Here is a 25,703-nt window from a genome sequence, read left to right as displayed (position 1 = left end):
CAAAAATAAATAAATGTTAAAAAATTAAAAAAAACATATATATATAAAATACATTTTCTTAGACAAAATAAAAGGGTGATCTTGCAGAAGTTTCAGAAAAAGAATATTTTAGGGAGGGAGGAGTTAAGAAAGCAGATGGAAAATATTCTGGCAAGTTAAATATATGAAGGGCCTTCTGTGGACAGACCATGATATTGTCACAATTTATTGAAGTAGGAGAAGACACTGTTGTTTTCCCCAAGATTTACAATTTAGTTAAATACCTTGAACAATGTACATGGAAAGCAATGAGAGGCATACAAGAATTAGGAAAAAAAAATAAAAGAGGCAAGGATAGAAGTTAATAATGCAAATGAATTAAGCTATGTGATTAAGTATTCTGAGTGCTTTTCAATCCTCAGAAGACATGGTATCTTTATCATCACCATTATTCAGGCTTTGAAGAATTAGGGCTGATGGAAAGGTGGGACTTTCCATGCAGGCTAAATGATAGTATAAGAGAACTGTTCAAGCAATAATATTTAGCTATTTATCTTCCACTTGTAAGTGGTTTGTCTTCCACTTATTTATCTAGATTTTAGGAAAATTGTCAAATCTCTGTAGAGTGAGCAGATAATGTTCTGACTAGCTCTTCTGACTGATATGCCCTTCTTAAATGGAGGAAGTCCTTATTCCCAGTAACACCCTATGTAGCCTTTTTAATACCTCCCAATTTGTTCCCAAGCCACTGATCTCTTTGCCCCCATACTGGGAAGTTATTAGTTGAACTAATTTCATATCAGCTGTGCACAGAGGCCACTGTCTCCCCTTCCTCAGAGAAGCAGGAAAGGAGCAAGTGATTACTAGCCAGGCTTACCACTGGTGTGAATCTGAGCAGCTCTATGGGATGATAGGTTACACTTTCAGTTCTTAAGAGTCTGTCATACTTAAACAGACTTTAAGGAACCACACTTCCCTGGGACAACATGGAATATAGTAATCTATGCTGCCAGTATTCTCCAGATGTTTATTAAAGATACAAATCTTAATTGGCTAAAAAAAAAAAGATGATCTCATTGCCTTTTGAAGTGCTATAGGCGTCATTTATCACTTAGAGAAGTGCCTCACATAGGGGTAAATCATTGGCTGTTGGCTTATTTGCAGATAAGAGGTGACCAATAACTACTACCTGGGATACTAAGCATGAAGGATGGGGTGGGACTGTGGGCCACAATGGGAAACTGGCTAGTTGTTTAGGAAGATTATATGCAAAGTCCCTTTGTTTTGACCCTTTCAAATTCTTAGACATTTCCTTAAGAGTTCAAGTTGCCCATCAATAACTAAAATATAAATTCTACATTCACATGCCTTTATGGGATGAACAGTCAAGGACTCTGCTGAGCTTGGAAAAGGTTCAGGCACATAACGCAATCAGGTGTGTGAGGTTCTTGGCACTCTGTGCTCAGCATTGATCTTTGTTAACAATAAATTCTCTACTGTGTTCTGGGAACTAGAATTTGGTCCACTATATTCCTCTGTACCCTCCGGACCTGGAGGTCCTTTCCTTGGCTTAATGACTTAACCGTGCTCTCCCTGTCCCTTTGGACCTCACTTCTCTTTTGCCGAAACTCTGCTTTTGTTCTTTATCTCAACTTCTCTGTTTCTGGCTTTGGCATAAGTAACTGGCTCTACATCCAATTAACCCCATGAAAACCATTCAATGAGAAGGCCAAGGCCCCTTTCCCAGCACCCTGCCTCCCACAGTTTTCATTCACTCAGATATTTTAAACTTAAAAGACACAGGAAGCAAATGTCACTGCTTCAGCTACAGGGACCAGTGCCCCACACCTCCCCCCCACAACCTTTACCTTAGGGTTTCCCCAGAGGAGCCCCTCCTCTTCCACAGGTTGACTAGGCTGCTGGACCTGCTGGCTGCTGAGGATGACTTGCCATCCCCCACATGCATGCGCACCACGGTAGATGTGGTGAAGGCGCTGCGCACGTTTCTCTCCGGTTTGGCCAGGATGATGTACACTTTTGGCACAAACATGCAGCCCAGCGCCACTGTGGCACTGAGGCTGACTGAAAAACACATGGTGATGATTTTGTAGTTGCTGCCAAAGTAGATTGGCACAAAGGCCAGCCATATGATGCAGGTGGTGTACATGGTGAAGGCGATGTACTTGGCCTCATTGAAGTTAGCTGGAACGTTTCTGGTCTTGAAAGCATAGAAGGTACAGCTCAAAATCAGCAAACCATTGTATCCAAGAGGAGTGACAACTCCTAGGTTGGTGGTATTACAAATCAGGTAGACTTCACGAATGCTTGGGTAGTCATGCATTATATCAGGAGGCTCCATTATAAAGAGGGCAACGATGATGCCCAACTGAATGCATATGAGGATGAAAGCAATCACTAGCTGGGCACAGGCACTCATGAACCTGGGCTTTTTGGTACAGATCTTCTTCTTGCTGCCAGCCAGGATCCTCGCAATACGATTGGTCTTGGTTACGAGGGCTGAGTAGCTCATGGCTGGAGAAAGACCAATACCAATTCTCTGAAGGTAGCAATAAATCTGTTTGGGCTTTGCAATGAGGCAGAAGGTACATAAGTAACCCAGGCAGATGCCAGCAAGGATAATGTAGCAGAGTTCCCTGCTGGAGGACTTGACTACTGGAGTATCACGGTAAATGATGAAGACTGCAGTAACAAATAGGGTGGCCAGCAGGCCGAGGCAGGCAAACACAACAGCGGCAATGGGTTCAGGGTCACCCCAGCGAAGATACTGTACTGGGATCAGATCACAACCTGCAGAGACACAGACACATATTGGGAAAAAAAAGGAAGAAACATTTACTTGGGTCACTTGTGCCTAAGTTACAAGCAGCTGCCAATGACCCTTTCACTTTGACTACAATCTGCCCTTCTAATCTCAGTCTCCTATAGTACTCATTTCTTCATATATTCATTCATAAAATATTTATCTTTATAGTATTAAACACAGACTCTGGGATAGGAGCTGTTCTTGGTTCTGAAAACAAAATGGTGAAGAACATGTTCTTTGCTCTCATAAAAAATAATTGGGGAGGGAGTGCTTCTAAATAATTACTTACAACTGTGATAAAGGCCATTAAGAAACACAGCATGGTTCCTGACACTGTGTAAGCAATAAAAGCCTCCTTCAACAGGAATTAGCAAATGGAAGTGTTGGTTTGGCTGAGTTTGGGGATTCAGTAGGTTTGGTACACAGAGATTAATTGTAAGGAAAGAGCTAGGGGGCATTGGAGGCACAAAAGGAGGCCACCTACCAAGTGTAATGGGTGGCCTAGATAAGGCTGGGAGGTAGGCAGCAAGGGATCTTGCAGTGCAGAGAGTCCTAGAGTAATAGGAAGTCATGGGAGGGATCTATGTACAGGAGAGGAATGGCATGGTCAGACCTGTTTTAAATATTCCTTTGGTTGCTGTGTGGATTTGGAATGAGATAAAAGTGTGGACAGATTTGAAAATTATTTGAGGCAATATAGAGAGTTTAAATGGATGTGGAGCTACGTAAGAGGTCAAGACATCAAGGATGGTGATCATTGGATCCATCTATGCCGTCCTTGAATCCACTGTATAGAACAGTTAGGATTTTCAGAGAACTCTATGGTTCCAGTGTTATCAAGAGAAGACACTTTAAAAGAAAAGAGGGAGGCAGGAGAGGAAAAATGACCCCAAAGACAAAAAATTGGCCTGTGTGGGAAGTGCCAATACTCCTAAAATTATTTTCGACTCATGGCTTGCAGGTTTTTATATCACTTCATTACACATCAGAAAAAAGTGACAACACTTGGCATCATTTAGGTTATGCGCCTTCTTTTCACATTTCTTTATTTAGGACTGTGGTCCTCAAACTGGGCTACACACTGGAATCACCTGGAGACATTTTTTTACAATACTGTGGCCTGGGTCTCAGTGTTAAGTTTCTAATTTAATTGGTCTGAGTATCAGGAATTTTAAAAGACACTTTAAGTGCTTCTAAATGTGCAGCCAAAGATGAGAACCACTGCTTTAGCCACATTTCTGTGTGTGTGTGTGTGTGTGTGTGTGTGTGTGTGTGTGTGAAGTAGCGTGTGTTACATTTAATAGAAACATAAAAATAAAGAAACTATCTTGAGTGAGTAGGAATGGAATTAAACAATCTGGAGCACTGGATATTTGAGGAATATTTTACTACTTGCCAACAAATATCCATTCTCCCCTTTATTCTCAGCAACATATCTCCAATTTCAGTTGGGGGTAGTAAAGGGTGCAGCTAAAACACTACATTTTCTAGCAACCTTTGTAGTCCAATGTGCTATGTGATGGTGTTTTACCCAGAGAGATGTAAGCTGGGAACTCCTTAAAGGAACGTGACTCATCTTGGAGAGTACCCTTTTTGCCCTTTCTGGCTTTCTCCTTCTCCTGCCTGGAACATAAACATGGTGGCTAGAGCTCCAGCAGTTACCTTGGAATATAAGGTAACTAAGGACAGAAAATGTGTTCTGAGTTTTGGGAGAGAAAAAATAGAGGGAGCCTGAATCCCTGTTAACTATGGAACCCCTGACTAGATCTAGACTATGTATATCACATTTATCTTGTTTAAGCTACTTTTCCCCCCTGATGTATGCAGCCAACCCAAATCCTAATTGATATAGGTGTAAGATTTTTCTATTAAATTCCCATTACCCATGATCAAGGGTGTTGTAGTAAGTGGTTTTGAATACTAATGGTTACTAGGAGGTACGAGAGATGACAATAAGTACTGGTAGTAAAGAAGCATTTGGTTCTTTCAAAATACGCCTAAAAGCAGCTCTTGTAAAAAGGAAACATTCTCTGTCCCTTATTTCTGCCTTGCCTGTCTCTTTCTTCAAGATCTCAGATTTCAAACAGTACCATTAATATTATTGTTAAATTCATTATGGGGTTTATTTATTTTTAATTTTTTTAATCTTTATTTTTTGAGAGAGAGAGAGAGAGAGAGAGAGAGAGCAAGCGCTTGAGCAGGGGAGGGACAGAGAGAGAGGGAGGCACAGAATCCGAAGCAGGCTCCAGGCTCTGAGCTGACAGCACAGAGTCCAATGCAGGGCTCAAGCTCAGGGACAGTGAGATCATGACCTGAGCCAAAGTCGGAGGCTTAACGGACTGAGCCACCCAGGCATCCCAATTCATTATAGGTTTAATAGAAGTTGTGAGTTAGCATAGAATTTTCAGCACAATTTACAAAATTGTTTCTATGGAAAAATGCATTCTTATTTTAAAAACTTGATTATTTAATATTGAAACGAAGTGCTTTTAACTTAAAAAATGTAGATGGCCTAGACTAAATATAATTATTTTGCATAATGTCATTAATTATAAATAAACACATATCTCATTGCTAATGAACATACCTGAATCCTTATTTTTAGGCATCTATGTTTACATATACTGATTATATGTAGGGATTCAATATTTGAGGCTTTAGTATACAATGGGGTTTAGTTTCATACTTATATAGATTTGTTCCTTGCAGAGACTATTTTACAACAGAAAAATAGGTATTAATCACTCCTCCCCTTATTTTTCCATAATTGTTTGTTTAGAACACATATATTACAATGAAATTTATTATCTACTATAGTTAATTCTAAAGGGTCCTGTTTCTCCTCCTAGGTCATGAGCTATTAATGTCCACAGTAACTTACTGGTATAGGAAGCATGTTATATGGTACGTGAAGTGGGAATCCTTTCATTAGCTAAAGATAATGAACTGAAAAAAAATGTATAAATATTTATTACTTTTTTCTGCTGCTCTGCTAAATCTTAATTGCTTTTGTATAGATATAATTAGCACCGTAATTCTAAATGTTCTCCCGTGACAGCATTCACCACTATTTTTACATCAAACATATTCTTGAACTCTTCCTATGTAACCCATTAACATCATGTCTGAAACTAAAGAAAACCCCATCAGATACATACATAGGAAGAAATGTACATAAGGCATGCCTCTAATGTGGTGTGAATATTTTCACAAATTTACAAGAATTTATACATTCAAATGCATGTTTTTTTTCATTTAATGTGAACCACTCAGAAGACTTTATGTTTAGTTTAATGATGCTGCCATTGCACAAAATACTTTTGTAACTATTCTCTTGGAATAGAAAATTGGATTCTGATTAGAGTGTTATAATCACTGAATCTTATAATTGGATAAGTTCTTAGAGTTTCCAAAAACGGATGTGCATCACAATCACTTGCAGAGTCTACAAAAATACAACTCAAGGGCCTAACTTAGGGGAGTTTTAATCAGTACATTTGGGATAAGACAAAGGAATCTTATTTTGAATAAGCAAGCTCAATGATTATACAACTGATCGCTGGTCCTTGGTTGGCAGCCCAACCATAGACTATTAATGCAGTGTGTGATTTCTCATCCAGTGTGTGAATGTCTTACATGATAATTCTAAGATGTGATCACCCTAACCCTACCTATGACTTTCCATAAACTATATTGTCTCAGGGCCAGGATTAGGGGTGGAGGAAGATAGATTAGAAAAACCATAGGTCAGGATGACAGGTGGAGGTGAATAAACTGGTTAGAAGGATATCACAAGAGGATAGTCATGGGATATAGGGCAAAAACTAAGTCATTGTACTCAAGGAAAGACTGGGCTGGTAAAGACATTTTAGACCTAGCATTGAAAAAGATTATGAGGCAGACAGAAGAGTCAGGAGAGAGGCTTTTAACCAAGTTGACAGCAATGCTATTAACTAAGATGAGGGCTGCGGGAAGAAAATAGCCACATTTTATGAGGATGATATCTAGTTCCAATTTGGACATGTTGTGTTTGAAATGTCTATGAGTTACTGAGTAGGTAGAAGCAGAGGTATATAAGAGATATCAGGGTGGAAGTTATAGCTTTAGGAATCATCTGTTTACAGGTGGAAATAAGAGACATGGAAATAAAGGCAATTAATGAGGAAACACACAGATATTGATGAGAGCAAAGCCTAGAAGTCTGGCATAACACCAATATTAAGGAATGGCATAGGAAGAACATATGTCAGGAAGACATAAGGTAGACCAGCTGAAAGGAAAGAAGTGTATCAGAAGTCAAAGGAAAGTGGTCAATTGGATGGCCCACCACACCTTTCTCTAACAATATAATTCAAGTTTTCTTTTTTAAAAAGCCTTTACAGGGGGATCACACAAAGCTTTGAGCTTCATGTTTGCAGATATCTCTTCTGGGGATATATCTTTCTCTTATATCTTTCCCCTTTTACTACTGTTAGATCTACAGTATTTATTTGAACAAGGTGGTATCCTTCTATTGCTATATTCCTATCATGGAACGTATTCTTCCAAATCTCAGAATAATGCTAATTCTATTATGAGATAAATTAAAATTCTCATTGATTACTACCTCTTCTGTGTGCATTGGTTTACAAACATCTGAATGCCCTGTTATTTTTCCTAAATCTTTCTTTATTTCCTTCTTAGAATTACTGGGCATTTTTTCCATTGATTTTTTTTAAGTCCCTCTTTCCTTCTTTGTATAATGGTAAGTTACTGGAAGTAGTCTTAGTGTACTGGTCAGTTACTACATACTAGCAGGATATATAAAGTTTAACTAAGAATGTATCTATCTATCTATCTATCTATCTATCTGTTTTACTATAAATTTTATCAATTTAGCATATGTTATGTTTTAGATTAAAGAATCTTGATCATGTCAATGAAGTTCCCTCCTGGCAAGCATATTAGAGTTTCATAGAGGATGCACAACATTGCAGTCCTTTCTAGAAATGCAGATGATAAATACACTAGAAAACCAAAACCTATTTTCTGATAACATCTATTTAAGTAGCTATCTACTTCTCACTGTCCTCCTCTTTCATGCTTGATTCTTATTCTGTGGTTCTCTAGTATAATATATCCTTGCATAGCTTGAAGTGATATATATTGAAAATACAAGAGGCTTTCTTTTTAAAGGTAGAGTGGACTGCCAAAACTGTATTATCCACATTTCGTCTTGTGATTCCAGGAATGTGCTTTCCATACCTCTAGTGGGAGAATGGATACTCCACTGATTTCCTGAACACTTAAAAACAATATGACTGCTTAGCAATAACTAGTACACATGCTTATTTTGGGGGGCATTAGTCCTATAGGATTAATATTCCTGTAGTTAATAATTCCTAGACTATTACATTTTCAAATCCCATTCCAGGTGTCTGTTTATGCAGAAGGAATGAAGAGGCAAAGAACCTGGGATGGATTGCTGATATTCTATAAGTAAGCTAGGGAGGAACTCCTTAACAAGCTCCATATATTTTTTATTTTTATTTTTAAATTATTTTTTTAAATTAAAAAAATAATTATTTATTTTTGAGACAGAGAGAGACAGAGCATGAACGGGGGAGGGTCAGAGAGAGAGGGAGACACAGATTCTGAAAGAGGCTCCAGGCTCTGAGCTGCCAACACAGAGCCCACCACAGGGCTCAAACTCACAGACCATGAGATCATGACCTGAGCCTAAGTCAGACACTTAACTGCCTGAGCCACCCAGGTGCCCCAACAAGCTCCATATTTTTGGAGGAAAGGAAGTTACTGAGAATCTCTGAGAATCAAATGGATGTGTGCTCAGCTGCTGGTCAGGCCATTTCAGGTATACAAAACTGATATGGGGCTGTTGTAGGACTATCCTTTGATACACGAGCTATAGATCTACCCAGAGTACAAGGTGTTGACTGGTGACGAGTATCATGCTTATTTCAGTCTGTTCCATCCATAGACCATTTGTCTGTCTTTACTCCTTTCTTTACTTGCCTAGATTTTGATTTCTAGGATGTTGATCTGATGATCTGAGATACCAGAAGAATGTAGACAGAATTCTTTCTGCATTGTTCATATTCCTGATCTTTTGAGATATAGATTAGATAGGTATAGATATAGATATAGATAGATTTATTTATTTATCACTTCCATGGTTTAGAAAAATTAGAAGTGGTATGCATGTGTGTGTGTGTACGTTATATTTAGGTACTTCATTTTTCTTTGTAGCACTTACTGTAATGTCATCTATCTTGTGTGTATGTGTATGAGAGAGAAAGAGAGAGAGAGAGAGAGAGAGAGAGAGAGAGAAAGATTATATTGTTAAGGTTTATCCTCCTCCTTTGATATAACACTCTGAGGTTAGGGAATTTGTCTTGTTTGCTCACAAATGGATCCCTGGTACAGTGCCTTATTCATATGGTTAACATAGCAATTCAGAAATTAATATATTTACCATGTAATGAAAGTTTATAATTTTCATCCTGGTGTATGGATCAAGTCATTTTCACAAACCTTTGTTGTTGCCTTTAAAAAGTCCCAAGTTACAGACTCTTGGTTTCCATTATAGATAGAAGTCTAAATTCAGTGGATTACACCTGAATTTTAGAGTAAAGATTCTGGTAACCAGAGAGAGTGAAACTAAGTATGTCAAGAGCTTACTTCTGCCTAGAGGTGACTTGTTTCACATTGGAAATATTCCTGGTACTAACTTGGCAATGATAAATGCTTTATGATTGATGAATTAATCCAACTATGAGTAACTCACTGGATCTGAGAATCATGGGTGGAGGAAAGAGAAAGGTAGTATACAGAAGTCATTCATTAATAAGTGCCATCTAACTATAAAGTTCAGATTCACTCTTCTCAAGAAGGCTGTTAATTGTAACATGTTTTACTTTAGGCCAGAAAAGTTCTCAGTGAGGAAGGCTTACTCTAGAGTTGATTGATTTTTACTATTATAATCATGAAACAAAGCATACCATGATTACTCCCTGAAATAAAAATTTAGTCTGTATCCAAAATATTGGGTAAGTTATATCTGAAACTGCCTCAATAGGAAGCCACCCCATTCCTGTTTATGCCAGCATTACAAAAAGGAGGAAACTGGCTTTTATTGAGTGCCTACTATATGTCAGGTGTTCTCTTAGATATTTTAGTAATCTTCATAATAATCAATAAGGTAGGCATTATTAATTCTATTTTATAATAGAATCATATAAGGTTTAATAAACTAACTTTTTTGGGATAAAAATCCTGTGGGATTTCTAATTGATTAATGGATGCTATATTAGGAGAGGGAAACTGATCAAGTGCCTCTTTGAAAGGGGTCTTAAGGCTACTTAGTAGGAAGGTGAATCATGATCAACAGTGTCAGCCCATGAGCAAGGAGGGGCTGGTGGTGGCATACATATTTGATATTTGTTATCCTCACAAAAGTCCCTGCCTTCTTCTGAGAAATATCATGGGTTCAAACTCATCGGCAATGTTCTCATCCTGGCACACATGTCCTACACTGCTGGACCAGAGACACTGATTTTTAAGTTGTTGCTTTTGCGTCCCTAAAGCTTTCTAGTGTAGAAATTTTTTTGAATGGGCACCAAATCCCCAAGGATTGATTGTGAGATATTTCTAACATTGCCACATTGGGGACTCACAGCTATCCATTTATTATTGGATCCAGCCTATATCATGCCTTTCATGGTTTATTGAATATTTTTGTTTTAGATTCCCTTAATAAAATCCCCTCAGAGAGCTGACAACTCAGGGCTATAGCTTTTATTTAGTTTATATTTTTGTTCTTTTATATTGGTTATATTTTATAGGGGAGTTTGAAATTGTATGCAAAGATTTATTTCATAATTAAAGCATAAAGGATGATTTAATGATACTGCAGAGTACTAAGCGGAAGGATTATCATAGATGCACATTTGTAGGGAACAGCTTTGAAAAATATGACTTCCGGTCATACTGCGGATGAACAAGAGAGGAAAAACACAGTGTATGAATTTAAATAGTAAAATGTGCTGATTAGAATACTTTGCTCCATTTTTACCTTTCCCCTCTCCCTTTTCACTAGCTAACTCCTCCTGACTCTTTCATTTGACAGGTCCTCTGAGGATGGCTTTTCTGATTTCCTGACCCCTAAGGGCAGGTTCCTCTCAGGTGGACAACCTCTTGGGCCTGTGTCTATCACAGCACTTCCACATTTTTTTTTTGCACATAGTAGCACAACTATCATGCTCATAGTGAGTTTGCATGTCTATTTTACCTGGTAGACTGTGAGAAATTTGAGAGCAGGATGCTGCACCTTTGCTTTTGTACTGTGCTTGGCACACAATAGGGAGTTAAACAGGTTGAATGAATGTGTGATTACATTAAAGAAGAAGAGGGACACAGAAGACTGAAACTGGACCACTTTCTTAACACCATACACAAAAATAAACTCAAAATGGATGAAAGACCAAAATGTGATACAGGAAACTATCAAAGTCCTAGAGGAGAACACAGGCAGCAACCTCTTTGACCTTGGCTGAAGCAACTTCTTACTAGACCACATCTCTACAGGCAAGGGAAACAAAAGCAAAAATGAAATACTGAAAATTCATGAAGATAAAAAGCTTCTGCACAGTGAAGGAAACAATCAACCAAACTAAAAGGCAGCCTATGGAATAGGAGAAGATATCTGCAAATGACATATCTGATGGGTTAGTATCCAAAATAACTTATCAAACTCAACACCCAAAAAACAAACAACCCAGTTAAGAAATGGGCAGAAGAGGGCCAGACACATGGAAAGATGCTCAACATCACTCATCGTCAGGGAAATACAAGTCAAAACCATAATGAGATACTGCCTCACACCTCTCAGAAGGGCTAAAATTAACAACACAGGAAAGAACAGATTCTGGCAAGGACCAGAGAAAGGGGAACTTTCTTATGCTGTTGGTGGGAATGCAAACTGATGCAGGCAGTGTGGAAAACACTATGAAGGTTCCTCAAAAAGTTAAAAATAGAACTACCTTGTGGTCCAGCAATTACACGACTAGGTATTTACCAAAAGAATACAAAAATACTGATTCAACGGGGCAGATGCACCCTGATGTTTATAGCATTATTATCAACAATAGCCTAATTATGGAAATAGTCCAAATGTTCACTGACTCTTGAATGGATGAAGAAGATATGTTATACACACACACACACACACACACACACACACACACACACACAGGAATATTACACAGTCATCAAAAGTAATGAAAATTTGCCATTTGCAATGACATGGATTGAGCTAGAGTACATTATGCTAAGAGAAATAAGTCAGATAAAGACAAATACCATATGATTTCACTCATATGTGGAATTTAAGAAACAAAACAGATGAACATAGGGGAAGGGAAAAAAGAGGGATGCAAACCATAACAGACTCAGCTATAGAGAATAATCTGAGGGTTGCTGGAGGGGAGATGGGTGTGGATGGGTTAAATGGGTGGTGGGCATTAAGGAGGGCACTTGCTGTGATGAGCTCTGGGTGTTGTATGTCAATGATGAATCACTAAATTCTCCTGAAACCAATATTACACTATATGCTAACTAACTGGAATTTAAATAAAAATTTGAAAAAATTTAAAAAATAAAAAAAGAGGGACAATTGAAGAATTGGGAGACATGCACTTTATTTTCAACTTACATACAACTATTTCCTGTGAATGTGAGACTTTTACTCAATTTAAGTCTCAATTTTTCTACACATGAAACAGAAATGATACAGAATTCCAATCCTTTCTCTTGCCTATAGTGAGAGCTTTAATCTAGAGAAATTCTTGTAGAGGAATTCATGTATGAGAAATTAAAGACTGATTACCTGAAAAGCATCAGTGAAGCAATTTATAAGGACTGAGTGTACAAAATGCTTAAAAGTATTTTTGTGTTTGGGGTGCCTGGGTGGCTCAATCAGTTAAGTGTCTGACTTTGGCTCAGGTCATGATCTCACAGTTCATGAGTTCCAGTCCTGCATTGGGTTCTGCACTTATAGTTCAGGGCCTGCTTTGGACTCGGTGTCTCCCTCTCTCTCTGCCCCTCCCCTGTTTGTACTCTCTCTCTCTCTCTCTCTCTCTCTCTCAAAAATAAATAAACATTTAAAAAAACCCTACTTTTTTGTGTTTTCCTAGAATAAAACATTAAAGTCATCCCTTTAAAACCAATAGACTATTAATAAAGTTATACATATATATTATCAGCTGTAATGAGTGTTTTACAATTCATTTATATTTATTTCTATTAATTTTCTGGCTTCCCAGGCCCTTTCCTCTGGTTTTAGTCAGACTCTTATGATTTTTTTTTTTTTTTTGCAAATAATCTGCATACTGGAAGGCATTTTCCTCCTGTATGGCTGGTCTTCCATCAAATTGTTCAGAGGCTTTCTGATTTTATGACAGAAGTTTTGCTGGTCCCACAGTATTCCTTCTGTGTTCCCATAGGCCCTCTCACATGGTCTTGATTATTATTATTATTATTATTATTATTATTATTATTATTTTTGCCTTGGAGATATGTGAGAAATGTTCTAAGGCCTGGGCTTACTTTATATTCCCTAAGGCTGGTTGCAAAATTACATGTATACTCTGCCTTGGATTTTGCCCATCGTTTCTCTTCCCAAGCCTACTAATTCCTGAATTTTAAGAGTCATAATATTGTATTTCTTTTTCTTCAAGATTTTATTTAAATTCAAGTTAGTTAAAATATAGTGTAGTATTAGTTTCAGGGGTAGAATTTAGTGATTCATCACTTACATATAATACGTAGTGTTCATCCCAACAAGTGCCCTCTTTAATGCCTCTTGTCCATTTAGTCCATCCCCCCACCCAACATCAACACTTCTCTAGCAACCCTGTTTGTTCTCTGTATTTAAGAGTCTCTTATGGTTTGCCTCCCTCTCTGTTTTTATCTTATTTTATTTTTCCTTCCCTTCTCCTATGCTCATTGTAAGTATTTCTTTTTTTTTTCAAACACTTTTTTTAATGTTTATTTATTTTTGAGAGAGAGACAGAGCATGAGTGGGGGAGGAGCAGGAGAGAGACACAGAATCCGAAGCAGGCTCTAAGCCCTGAGCTGTCAGCACAGAGCTGGACACGGGGCTCGAACCCACAAACCGTGAGATCACGACCTGAGCCTAAGTCGGACGTTTAACCGACTGAGCCACCCAGGTGCCCCTCATTGTAAGTATTTCTTAATTGAGTCACCGGCATATATGTTATTAACTAAAATGCTCATGTTTACTATAAAAAGAAAATATAGGAACAGAGATTGTTGGGGCCAGATGAATGCCTTGTCCTACCATCAAGGAGATTAAAGATGTTCACACCTAGCACAACTACAGCATGCCACTCACTTCTCCATTCAGTGCATATTATTGAGCACCCACTCCATTCAAGGCATTTGGCCTGTGCCACGATGACACAAAGACAGTCATTTATTCCTTTAAACCAGTGTCTTGGTCAAACACTTCGGCTCTGTGACTCTACTCTTTAGGCACTGTGCCGAGCACTATATACATATCTTCTTTAATACCCCACACTCTACTAGGTAGGCACCATTATTTCATGCATTTTTAATTAAGACAAGTAAGGTAGGATTGGAGCTGGAGAGCATTTGAAGTGAAAGGAACCACAGGAGGAGAAAAACAGATGTGGAAAAAAGAGGAAGAAATATAAAGAAACGGGTGAAATGCAGAAATCAGGTGTGCAGAGCCATATCTCTACAGCCTCATAACAGAGCGTCATAAGAGAATTATAATATTTCTGGCAATTACTGCTGAGAGTTCAAATGGGAAGTCAGTAAAAGCTTTAGGAGGGAAGATCATAATCCCTTCCTGCCTCCATCTCAGGGGTTAGAATGAGGACCATATAAAATAACATGTGACTTGAAGAGTGGCATGATAATTATGAAGTGAGAAAAGGAGGAAAAAGAGTATATGCATAAAATAGTAGTGACTCAACATCTGCTAAATTGCCTGTGTGTTTTATTAGATTGTCCTATGTTCTTCTGGGGAAAAGCCAGGCCCATTTCATCTTTCTAGCCTGTTTATATATACACAGCCCCAAGTAAATGGTATTATATTGCCTTAAATTGTTTGTAAGTACAAGGCAGCACATATGCTCTCTAAATTTTTCACTTGACTTAATGTGATTTTTAAGAGGTGGCAAGATAGGAGACATTTATCTGTTTCATATTACTCATATAATATACCAATGCTTTATGAAGCATTTTCCAAGTGGGCTAGGTAATGTAGTGGTAGTCACTGTGTTATAATGTTTTATGTTGTTGGGGGGAAATGTGATAATTTATTTTGGGTAAGCTATATTTATCAAAAACTGAAATCAATGAAACCACATGATTTTCTTCAGTCTGGTTATATCAGAGTGGTTTTTGACCAAGATGACACTGTTTTTAGCCACAAATTTATCATTGTGAAGAAGAATGCAATGCACATTTTTCATTGCATGGTTTTTGGCAAGATGAAAACTGGCTTATGTTCTCTTTGAGACTTATTTTGAGAAGTTCCTTTGAGAGAGGGCCTTTTAGCAATTTTATTTCTCCTGGCACAAATAGTGTTACATTTATAAATACTCCAACTTTTTGACTTATTTGGTGGGATAAACATATTTATCAGTTAATGAAAATTAAGAATTTGGAAGAGTAAGAAGGCATTTTACAATTTTTTGATGTATGAGCCCTGGAATTTCATTAAAAAAAATCATTGTTCTTTTCAGCATGAACTAAAACAGCTTCATCAAGCTCATTATTTGAAAAGGACAACTGCACAAAATTTTTCATTACATTTTAGAGATCCTTTTAGAAAGGATCCAGTGATTCATGCTCATTTCCATATTGCCTACAGCATCGTATCAAAGAAAAAGCAAAAGTTTTATAAGGGCTTTTACAGTAAGGCTTGAACCTTATTTCTGTTACTTTACTGTGCTTTACAAGCACAGATATTTTACATTTTCAACCTCGGTTTTCTCTAAAATGGAGATAATGATTCCAACCTTTTTGGGGGATAAGGGAGATTAGCTGGCAGAACACAAAATTCCTATTAAAATGGGTGTCAGTTACTCAACACATGGGGATTTGTTTCCTTTCTTCTATTCTGTAATTGGTTTTTTCAGCAAATATTTCTTGAGTATCTATTATGTTCTAGGAGCTTCATATTCCAAAGTGAACATAGCATGCAAGAAAAAAGAAACCCTACTCTTTAGCTTAATAGTCCAACTGGGGATACTGACAATATGCATATGATCAATAAAAATAAATTAATACATAAACAAAATAATAGAATAAAAGGTTATATGTGAATGTAGAAAATCAGAGAGGTAGAAAAGGGTAAGGAGGGATAACTGGTAGTATTAAACAAGTTGCTCAGAGTAGACATTTGGATAAGGACTTGGAGGAAGGAAGGATAATACTTTGGGTGTTGGGGGTGGAATATTCCAGGCAGAGAGAACAACTTGAACAATGACCCTAGGATAAGAGCCTTTTAGGTGATTTGACAGAAGAAAAAAAGGACTAATGTGTTAGGGGAAGGGGAGATGAAATGAAGGGGAAGGTACTCCAGAGATATAACAAAGGGCCAGATTACATAGAACGTAAATTTGTAAGGACTTTGACTTTGAATGAGATAGGAAACCATTGCATGTTCTTAGACAGTGGAGTAGCATGATCTGGCTTACCTTTCAAAAAGGTTTCTCTGTTTAGGGTATTAAGAAGTGGCTGTAGGTAGGGGCAAGGGTAGAATCAGGAATACTACTTAGGAGGTATTTCAATAGTAAAGGTAATTAATGATGATTTCTAGGACAAGGGATCTTACAGTGGAGGTAGTGAGAAGTGGTAGAATTCTGTAATTGAAGAGTCAGTGGAATTTCCTCATTGATTGATTATAGGACATGAGAGGACACAAAAGATGATTCCAAAGTTATTGGCTTGAGCTACTGAAAGAATGGATTTGCCATCAGGTAAAATATAGAATGCTAAGGGACAGAGCAGCCTTGGGTATGAGGAAGATAAAGACCTGGATTGCATCTGTGGAAATGTAGAGTTTGGGATATCTATTAGACATTCAAATAAATATGTCTGGTAGGCAGTTGAATATTCAAGTGTGGAGACTAGATGAGAAGTTGGGACTATATATTTAAATTCAGAAATTTCTTCAGTGTATAACTGAGAATAATAACATGAGACTGGGTAAGATTACCAATGAAGCAAATATAGATAGAAAAGACTGAGCCCTGGGACCCTCCAAAATGCTATCCTTAGTTTTATTTCAAACACATAGCTGGATATAAATGTAAAAATGCTGAAGGCGACAGATGCTAGATCCCTTTGGGGAGGATTAAAAATATATTTTTTTCTCTTGTGATTGAGAAAAATAGAAGTGGATAACGATGCCTTCAATGAAACCAGAAAACTTTTGATTACTGAGAGTGATTAAAAAAAAAAAAAGATGCTCTCTCCCTCTCTCTGCCCCTCCCCTGCATGTACTCTCTTTCTCAAAATAAATAAAAAACTTGCTATAAAAAAAGGGGGGGGGGGCTGGGTGGCTCAGTCAGTTAAGTGTCTGACTCTTGATTTCCGCTCAGGTCATGATCTCACATTTCATGAGTCTGAGCCCTGTGTCGGGTTCTGTGCTGATAGTGCAGAGCCTGCTTGAGATTCTCTCTTTCCCTCTTCCTCTGCCCCTTTCCTGCTTACTCTCTCTGTGTCTCAAAATAAACAAATAAACTTAAAAAATGCTATAAAAAAAGATGGCAAATGCCTTTTAGTTATGGCTCATGACTACTTTTCTGGGGTTTTCAGATCACCATTAACCCACTGTAATCCATTCATTTAGAATCAGAAGGCCTAAGAAGAAAATCTGAGTAACCTTAAAGGAAATGCTTATAATAGTTATAACAGTTAGTTCAATGGCTATTCTGTGCCATTCACTGGGCTAGATAGTCATTGATTTAAAGGATCTTACTTTCAAATGTGGAAGACACCCCATAGAGAGAGATTGGAACCTTTTCCAGATTTTATCATTCATTCAACTTCAATCAATTAATCTATACCTGTATTATTTTCTCATCACTATATCTTTTAAAATTTTATTAATACTAGACTGATAGTATAATTGAACTGTTAACAGGTACTGAACTACTTGCATACTATTTAATTTCTCCAATAATTCTTTGAACTAATTACTACTATTACCGCCATTTTATGTAAGCTCATTTTATGAAGCTCAGAGAAGGAAATTTGCGTAAAGTCACACAACGAATCGCTGATGGAGTATAGATTTGAACATGGATATGTCTGACTCCAAAGCCTTTTGATTTAAACCACTATGCTGTTGACAGAAAATAGAGATGAATTGTTGCAGACATGTCATGCACACAGCCAAAATTCTCATCTGTATTTTTTTATACTACATTTGTCATAAATTCACCTTCTGTAGTTTGTATTGGTGTTTATGTAGCAAACTTAAGGAAAATCTAGAAGGTGCTTAGAGATCTGGTAATTGCATTGTTAAACAAAGTAGTTACTTTCTTTTACCTCTGGTCACCATTATGATGTTTGGTCTTTAGAAAAGGATAGTCCCCATAATATCAGCTTTGTAAGAAGGGCAGATGTGAAATAGTGCTTTACTCTTTCCTGAATAGCTTTGTTATTTTGGAAAAAAGTATTTTCAGACACATTCCTCAGATATGATATGTTGTAACATTACTTAGAGTCTTTTTCTTCTGCTTGAAAATTCCTCTCCATTTTACCTGGTTAACTTCTCATTTCACATGCATTAATTCCATTTCCTTCCAGAAGGTACTACAGAACTGGCTAATTTTCTCTTCTCAGTGTTCCTGTAGTAATCACTGCATACTCTCATCCTAACACTTTCCTTCATCCTTTGTTCCTTTCCTTTGTTTATTCATCCATTCCTTTATTTCCTCTTCTTTTTTTTTTAAGTTTATTTATTTATTTTGAATGAGGGAGAAAGTGCAATTTGGGGAGGAGCAGAGACAGATGAGAGAGAGAGAATCCCAAGCAGGCTCCACACTGTCAGCACAGAGCCTGATGTGGGGCTCAAACTCAGGAACCATGAGATTATGACCAGAGCTGAAGCTGGATGCTTAACCAACTGAGCCACCCAGGCACTCCTCCTCTTCTTTCTTTTATTCTTTTCATTGGACAAACATTAAATCAGTTTCTACTATATGCTTGGCATATTTAATATATTAAATTGAAATTGCCTCTTTATTTGTATATTTGTCTGCCCAGGCCCTGGGATACTTGAGGGTGGGAATTGTATCTCCATGATCACTGTGTCCAGTGCCCAGTGCTATGTTTGAAACTTGTTAGAACTATTTGCTCATGAGTACAATCCTCTGTGCCGCCAGTGAACCTGCCATATGGTTCATTTATAGCATGTATCATATGTTATACTCTTATTGCAATTATTTAAGTCAGCCCTCTTCTGTTATGGACATGTGATTCTATATAAACGGAAAGTCAGACACCTTCCATTTACATCTCTATCAGTAGAACTTAGCACAAGTTGACAACAGTATAAAAACTTGATAAAAGAACTTTTGCTGAATGAATGATAGAATAATAAGCTTGTATGACATATATTCCTATTCAAATTTTTCTCTAACCCAGAAGCCAAGAAATTAGGTTCACCATTATGAAAACCTGTTCCATTTTTAATATTAACAGAAACTATTTATTACAATTGTAGTGATAAAAATAAACATATTTCTCATCTAAACTCATAACACATCTACCCTAAAGAATCAGAAGCAATGATATTCAATACATGGCAATAATTTTTTACCCCTTTCCTCATTTAGATTGAATTGTAATAAATAGGCAGCACATTTTAAATGAAAATATCAGAGTGACTTGGAGATAATTAACATATGACCGGCTTGAAAGCTGAATTTTTTTTCTTTTCTATGGTTTTCTGGAAAAAAACAAAAAACAAAAAACAAAAAAACAAAAACAGGACTCCAAAACGTGATTGTGGAGAAGGGAAGGTGGTAGGGCATAATACGGTACAATCACAGTACTTAGGCTTGATTTTCCACTAGTTTGGTCAATTAGTCACTAGTTTGAGCAGTTTACAGAATCTTCCTGGGTCTTAATTAATTCAATTATAAAATAATAATATCTACCTCATAGGATTCAAAAGGATAATGCCTAAGGTAGTTATAATTTTTGGTAATGAAAATCAATCCTCCCTATGATTTTTTTAATGTACTTATTTATTAAAAGGCAAAGAAAAGGGGTGCCTGGGTAGCTAAGTTGATTAAACATTAGACTCTTGATTTCAGCTCAGGTCATGGTCTCGTGGTTCATGGGATTGAGCCCCACATCAGGCTCTGTGCTGACAGCACAGAACCTGCTTGGGATTCTCTGTCTCTGTCTCTCTCTCTGTCCCTTCCCCACTCTCTCTCTCTCTCTCTCTCAAAAATAAATTTTTAAAAAAGGCAAAAAAAAACCTCCCAAGAAAAGTGGGACAAACTGAGGAACACAAATGAAGTAATTATTTGTAAGAAGAAAGTATCTGAAATGCTGGAGTTATAAAACTTGTCAGTGTTTTGTCCCCTTGGAGCTCATCCTCCGATCCCTCCCAGGTTCCCACCAACTCCCTTTTGTTTGACTCTGTTCTCTTTTTCTCCCTTAATGAATATACAAAGGTTTCAACCTCCAAAGCAATTAGGTAACTGAGGGAACCAAAGAAACTTCCCAGAGAATGTTCCTATTGACATTAAAATGCTGATAGGCACTGCCTTCCTTCTATTTTACAGCTTTGCCTTTAAAATGAATAAAATACATTTCTTTATAAGTGAAAAGCAGGAATTCATTCTAACTTCCTGTCATAAAGCTTCTCACTGAGTTACTTTTTGAAAGTCATGTTGTTTTTGCTTTTCCTTTCAGTTGGGTTTGTTGGAAGGTTGCCAGAGTTGGCAAACCCACCTGAAAGGGTTTCTGTGGTTTGGGCTTTAGACTAAGGAGCCAAAGATCTGCTACTTTTAACCTAACCCAAATTCTTTGAGAGAAAACAAATTAAAGATTCTTTCTAGGACAGTTTTTGCATATATCTGGTGGGGAATGGTGTGCAATGAAGAAATTGTCTTGGCAGAGGCTGTTAGGGAATTCTCTGAACACTGAACCCAAATTGTTGCCTTCCACTATTCCCCTCAGCCCCCCTTACTTGCTCCAGCCAGATTATACTTTAGTTACTATCCTCTCTCAGGGAAACAATTACCTTCTCTTTTTTATTTTAATTCCTAATCAGATCTCTTCGTTGCTCTTTATTCCCACTACATCATCATAGTCCAAAAGACAAATAGATTCACATTGTGATCTGCAAAATTTCATTGCTGTGGTTTTCTCTTACCGCCTTTTAAAATCCCAATTCTAATCTTTATTTTTAAATTGTATCTTTCAGTACTCAGTATTTAAATAGCTCAACTAGTATGAAGTGTCTTAAGTTATAAAGATTGTAAACATGCAGGGAATTACAGAACAAACATAAAAAAAATCTAGATTTGGCAAACAGTGATATTTCGTCATGATTGTTTCAAATCAAACACACACAGCTTACAGATAAAATTGAAACCTCTTTCCTAACTCCCACCAAACTCCCTCCCTTCTATCTCTGCAGATTAAACCACTGCTCTGAAATCACTACCCTTCCTGTTCATGCTTTTAAGCATATTCACTCTCTACATTGCTATTTGTATAATATTCATAAAACAGCCCACCCTGTTTGCATTTCCTTTCTTATTCAGTTTTTGGATATTCCTGGAGGTGATAATTGCCTTGTTTGAAACTATTCTTTCCACTAGAATGTAAACATCATAAAGGCAGGGAATTTTGTTTTGGTCATGGGAATGTTTTCAGCCCTTAAAACATTGCCTGGGACAGAGGAAGTGCTAGGTATATATTTGTTGAACAAAGGACTAAATGATTAAATAATGGTTTTTAAATTCCATTAGAATAAACTTCAAAATATTTCCCATGACTTGCAAAGCCCTCCAAGGGTTGATCTTGGCCTCGCTTGTCTGTCTTATTCCCTCCACCCAATACTCTGGGTTGTCCTCAGTTCCTGTATTCTATGTCCCAAACACTCTTCTCCTCATTTCAGTTTGGCCAATGTCCACCTTTACTTTAATTCTTGCATGTACTCTGTCCACTGGGGCAAATTTTCATCTCATCTAAGTTGCTTCCACTGATTCAGGATCTTATGGCATTCTGGTCCCCCCTGTTGTTAACACTCAACATCTTACTATTCTCTGTCAACATTTAGGATGATAATCTCTTTGAGGGCAGGGATCCCATTTATCCTTTTCACTGCTAACATAGATAAGAGTGCTAGACAGAGAATAACTACTTTGTTCTCAATGGATTAGGGACACTGTCTATGTTGTGCCCTCATCCTCCAGTTTTAAATCTAAATTTTATTTTAGTCTTCCTGGTTTTCATGCCAAATTCTCTTTATCTGTCTTCCTAATTCCTAGTTCCTGGTTCCTGATAATTATGATAGCTATTAAGAATATAGATAGCTTAAAATTTATTTTAATGGCTTTATTGATGGAAATGTGTGCTCATAACATAATTCAATATTATATGCATACACATATATGTGTGTATGTGTGTGTATGAAGAAGTAACCCATAGTCCCAGCGCTCACATACATGTTTTCCTAACAGTGAGTAACCTTCATTTCAGACATCTTTCCACTAATATATACATATATACAAATATATGCCTGAATATATAGACATTAATGTCAGTTGTTTGCCACATCTAGTTTGTTTGTTTGTTTTTTTTTTTCTAAATAATCATTCAGTTGTTAGTAGGCTCAAATCTCTTAACTACACTAACAGTCTTACAGGATTGTGTTGGGATTAACTAAATTAACATTTGTAAAATGTTTCAAACAGTTCTCCTTTCACACATATAGAAAGCATAATGTACGTGTTAGTTGCTATCCATTATCACCATGAGGGTACTGACCCAAAGGTGACCTGAGCTGTCATAGGCTGAAGTAGGGTAACTAAGTGGGTAGAAGAAAGACTTAAAATACTCCCTGAAGCTAGCCCCAAGCTTCTCTGTGGCAGCTTTGGAAGAGCTGAAGTCATCAGAGCAGTCTTCTGGCTAGAGAGCAGCCCCAAGTGATCTGTTACTTTGAATCAGGGTCAGTGAGATAGGGTTGCAAACAGCTATAGGCTCCTTGGGAAAATTCTGTAGATCTCAATTAAAGGTTAAACTTCACATAATATCAATGTGGAGACCTTTCTAAGTTTGGCATTTATTCCCCCTACCTTCTTCTCCTCTACCCTCACATACACACAAACTCACATGTATGCATATAGCCAGAGGAAAAACATTTCATTCTTCTGCTTGAAAACCTCCACTGTCCCTCCACTGATTTTTTTTTAATTTTTTTAAATCTGTATTTAACTTTTGAAAGAGAGAGAGAGAGAGAGAGAGAGAGAGAGAGAGAGAGAGAGAATGAGCGGGGGAGGGGCAGAGAGAGAGGGAGACACAGAATCCAAAGCAGGCTCCAAGCTCTGAGCTGTCAGCACAGAGCCTGATGCAGGGCTGGAACTCACAAACCGCAAGATCATGACCTGAGCTGAAGTCGGACACTAAACCCACTGAGCCACCCAGGAGACCCTGTCCCTCCACTGTTTACAGGAAAAAGTCCAAACTCCTTAGTTAATAGCTATTTTCACAGGATGACCCTAATACCTGCTTTCATTTTCATTTGTTACACTCCCCATAATTTTCCTGCAGGTTGACATACATTGACTGAGTGCCTGCTCTGTGCCAGGCATTCTGTTACATGCTGGGAATGGTAATACGATTGACATACAGTTATGTCCTTGAGAAACTAATGATTCAGTAGAAGAGGCAGATAAGGAGAAAGACCATTAAAATCCAATTTGAAAATTGATGTAAAGAGGGAAGCAGAATTTGTTTTAGAAATACAGAATAGGGGGCTTATCAGTCTAAGTACATCAAGAAAGATTTCATAGAGGTGACATCTGAACAGAATAAGGAAGGGTGAGTAGGAGTTACTCAAGTAAAGGAGGAGGAGAAGTACCTTCCAGGCAGAGAAGATAACACATGTATGGGCATGGAAGAATAAAATGGCATTGTATGTAGACAAGTATTTAAACAGCCCTTGATACTAGAAGGCAAAATCATAAAGATTTGTAAAGTGGTACTGATTGAAACTAGAAAGATTATAAGAGGGTGGGGAAGAGAGGGAATTCTGAATGCCATGTTGAAAAACTTGGAATATATCCTGTAGAGATATGAAAACACTGGTAAGTGTTGAGCAATGAAGTAAATGGGACAAATCTGTACTTTGGATACATTATCCAGCAGCAAGATGAAAAGTAGACTTGGAGGCACGTGGCATACATTTGGGAGTAGGGGAATAAACTGGCAAATTACTGCAAGGGTCAAGTGTGAAATCTGAGAACCTAATCAAGGGAAGAGTTGTACAAATGGAGAAGAAAGGAGGGAATAAGAATATTTAGCAACTCAAATAGCTGGGCTTGACCAGTGACTGGATATGCGTGGCCTGGCATAGAGAAGAGTCTAGGATGGCTCCCTTGGTTTTGCTCACCATCTAGGAGAATGGTGGTGCCATTAAAAGCCTTGATCTGGCACACTCTAATATGATCTTCTTCACTTTTTAAAAAGTGAGCTGAAAATTATGCCTCATGATTAAGCTTTCTGGAATTCTCCCATCTTAAGTATGCCCTCCTTCATTCTTCCATAATACTTTGTTCATTCCTTATCTACCTGCAGCAGTTAGTATACTGTGTTGTTACTATTTACATATTTTTCTTCCACTAGATTATAAGTTTACTGAAAACTTAGATTGCATTTTGAATTTTAGTTCCTACTACATTTTCTGGCTCAAACTAAGGAGTTTGTTAAATTAATTCAGACTTCATTTGTTAAATTAATTAAGTCATACTTGAAAATCTCAAATTTTATGTCAAACTGATCTTGTCTTAAACCAAACTACTGGTCTTTGTCGAAGAATGCATTTATTTCTTTAGTTTTCAAAGCAGAAAATTTGGTTCCCTTACTTAGTATCTCGTTTAGTCCAAGACACCAAGAACTCTTGCCTGCAATGGCAACATGCTGTAACCACCCAACCTGTGTCCCTTCTCCTGCTTTCCGTCCCCCTCCAAATCATTCTCCTGCACAGCTACTAGAATTATATTTTTGAAAATATACATTCAATCATATTGGGCTTTCTTCTTCTGCTATACTCCATGCAATGGTTTCTCATTATACTTTATATCAAACATTCAAATCCTGAACATGTGCTATGAGGTTATACATGATCTAGTTCCTGCTACCTTTCTGATTTTCCCATTTGTTTCCACATAGGCAGACCTTAGGTGTGCTTTTCCCTTAGACAGAAATGCCCTTTTCACCATTCTTGGCTAGCTATTTCTATTTGTTATTCAGGCCTCAACTAATGTCCATTTCTTCAAAGAGAACTTTTATAACTACAAATTTAAATTGTATCTTCCCTAATGTTTTCATTTTTATTCTAGTTCTTTTACTTTATATTAAACACAATTTGTGTGTGTGTGTGTGTGTGTGTGTGTGTGTGTGTGTGTGCTGTAGCTCATTCATTCAACTACGTTTATTGCAGGCTTTATGTTTAGCACTGAGTTGGCTCTAGGGATACCAGGATGTATGAGTTATCAGAAAGTTCAATGTCTAATGGTGAAAACAGGACTCAAGTGCTATCAGAAGGCACTTGGATGTTATATTAAATCAGATTTTTTTTTTTTTTTACTTTTTA

General features: G+C 37.4%; 1 protein-coding gene across 3 annotated transcripts in view; it reads right to left on the bottom strand.

Moving 5' to 3' along the window:
• The window catches only part of GRM5 (glutamate metabotropic receptor 5), a 507,510-nt gene that overhangs the window by 50,385 nt on the left and 431,422 nt on the right, over nt 1-25,703 (bottom strand). For all 3 annotated transcript variants that reach the window (XM_047072296.1, XM_047072297.1, XM_047072298.1), the window contains exon 7: nt 1,848-2,787. In XM_047072296.1, coding sequence (XP_046928252.1) covers nt 1,848-2,787 — 940 coding nt within the window. The remainder of the gene's footprint in view (nt 1-1,847; nt 2,788-25,703) is intronic.

This window comes from Lynx rufus, unplaced genomic scaffold, assembly GCF_022079265.1.
Source record: "Lynx rufus isolate CCGP_SWC_20201006 ecotype Redwood Valley unplaced genomic scaffold, mLynRuf1.p SCAF_9, whole genome shotgun sequence".
NCBI lineage: Eukaryota > Metazoa > Chordata > Mammalia > Carnivora > Felidae > Lynx > Lynx rufus.
This window is presented reverse-complemented; position numbering and strand designations above follow the sequence as displayed.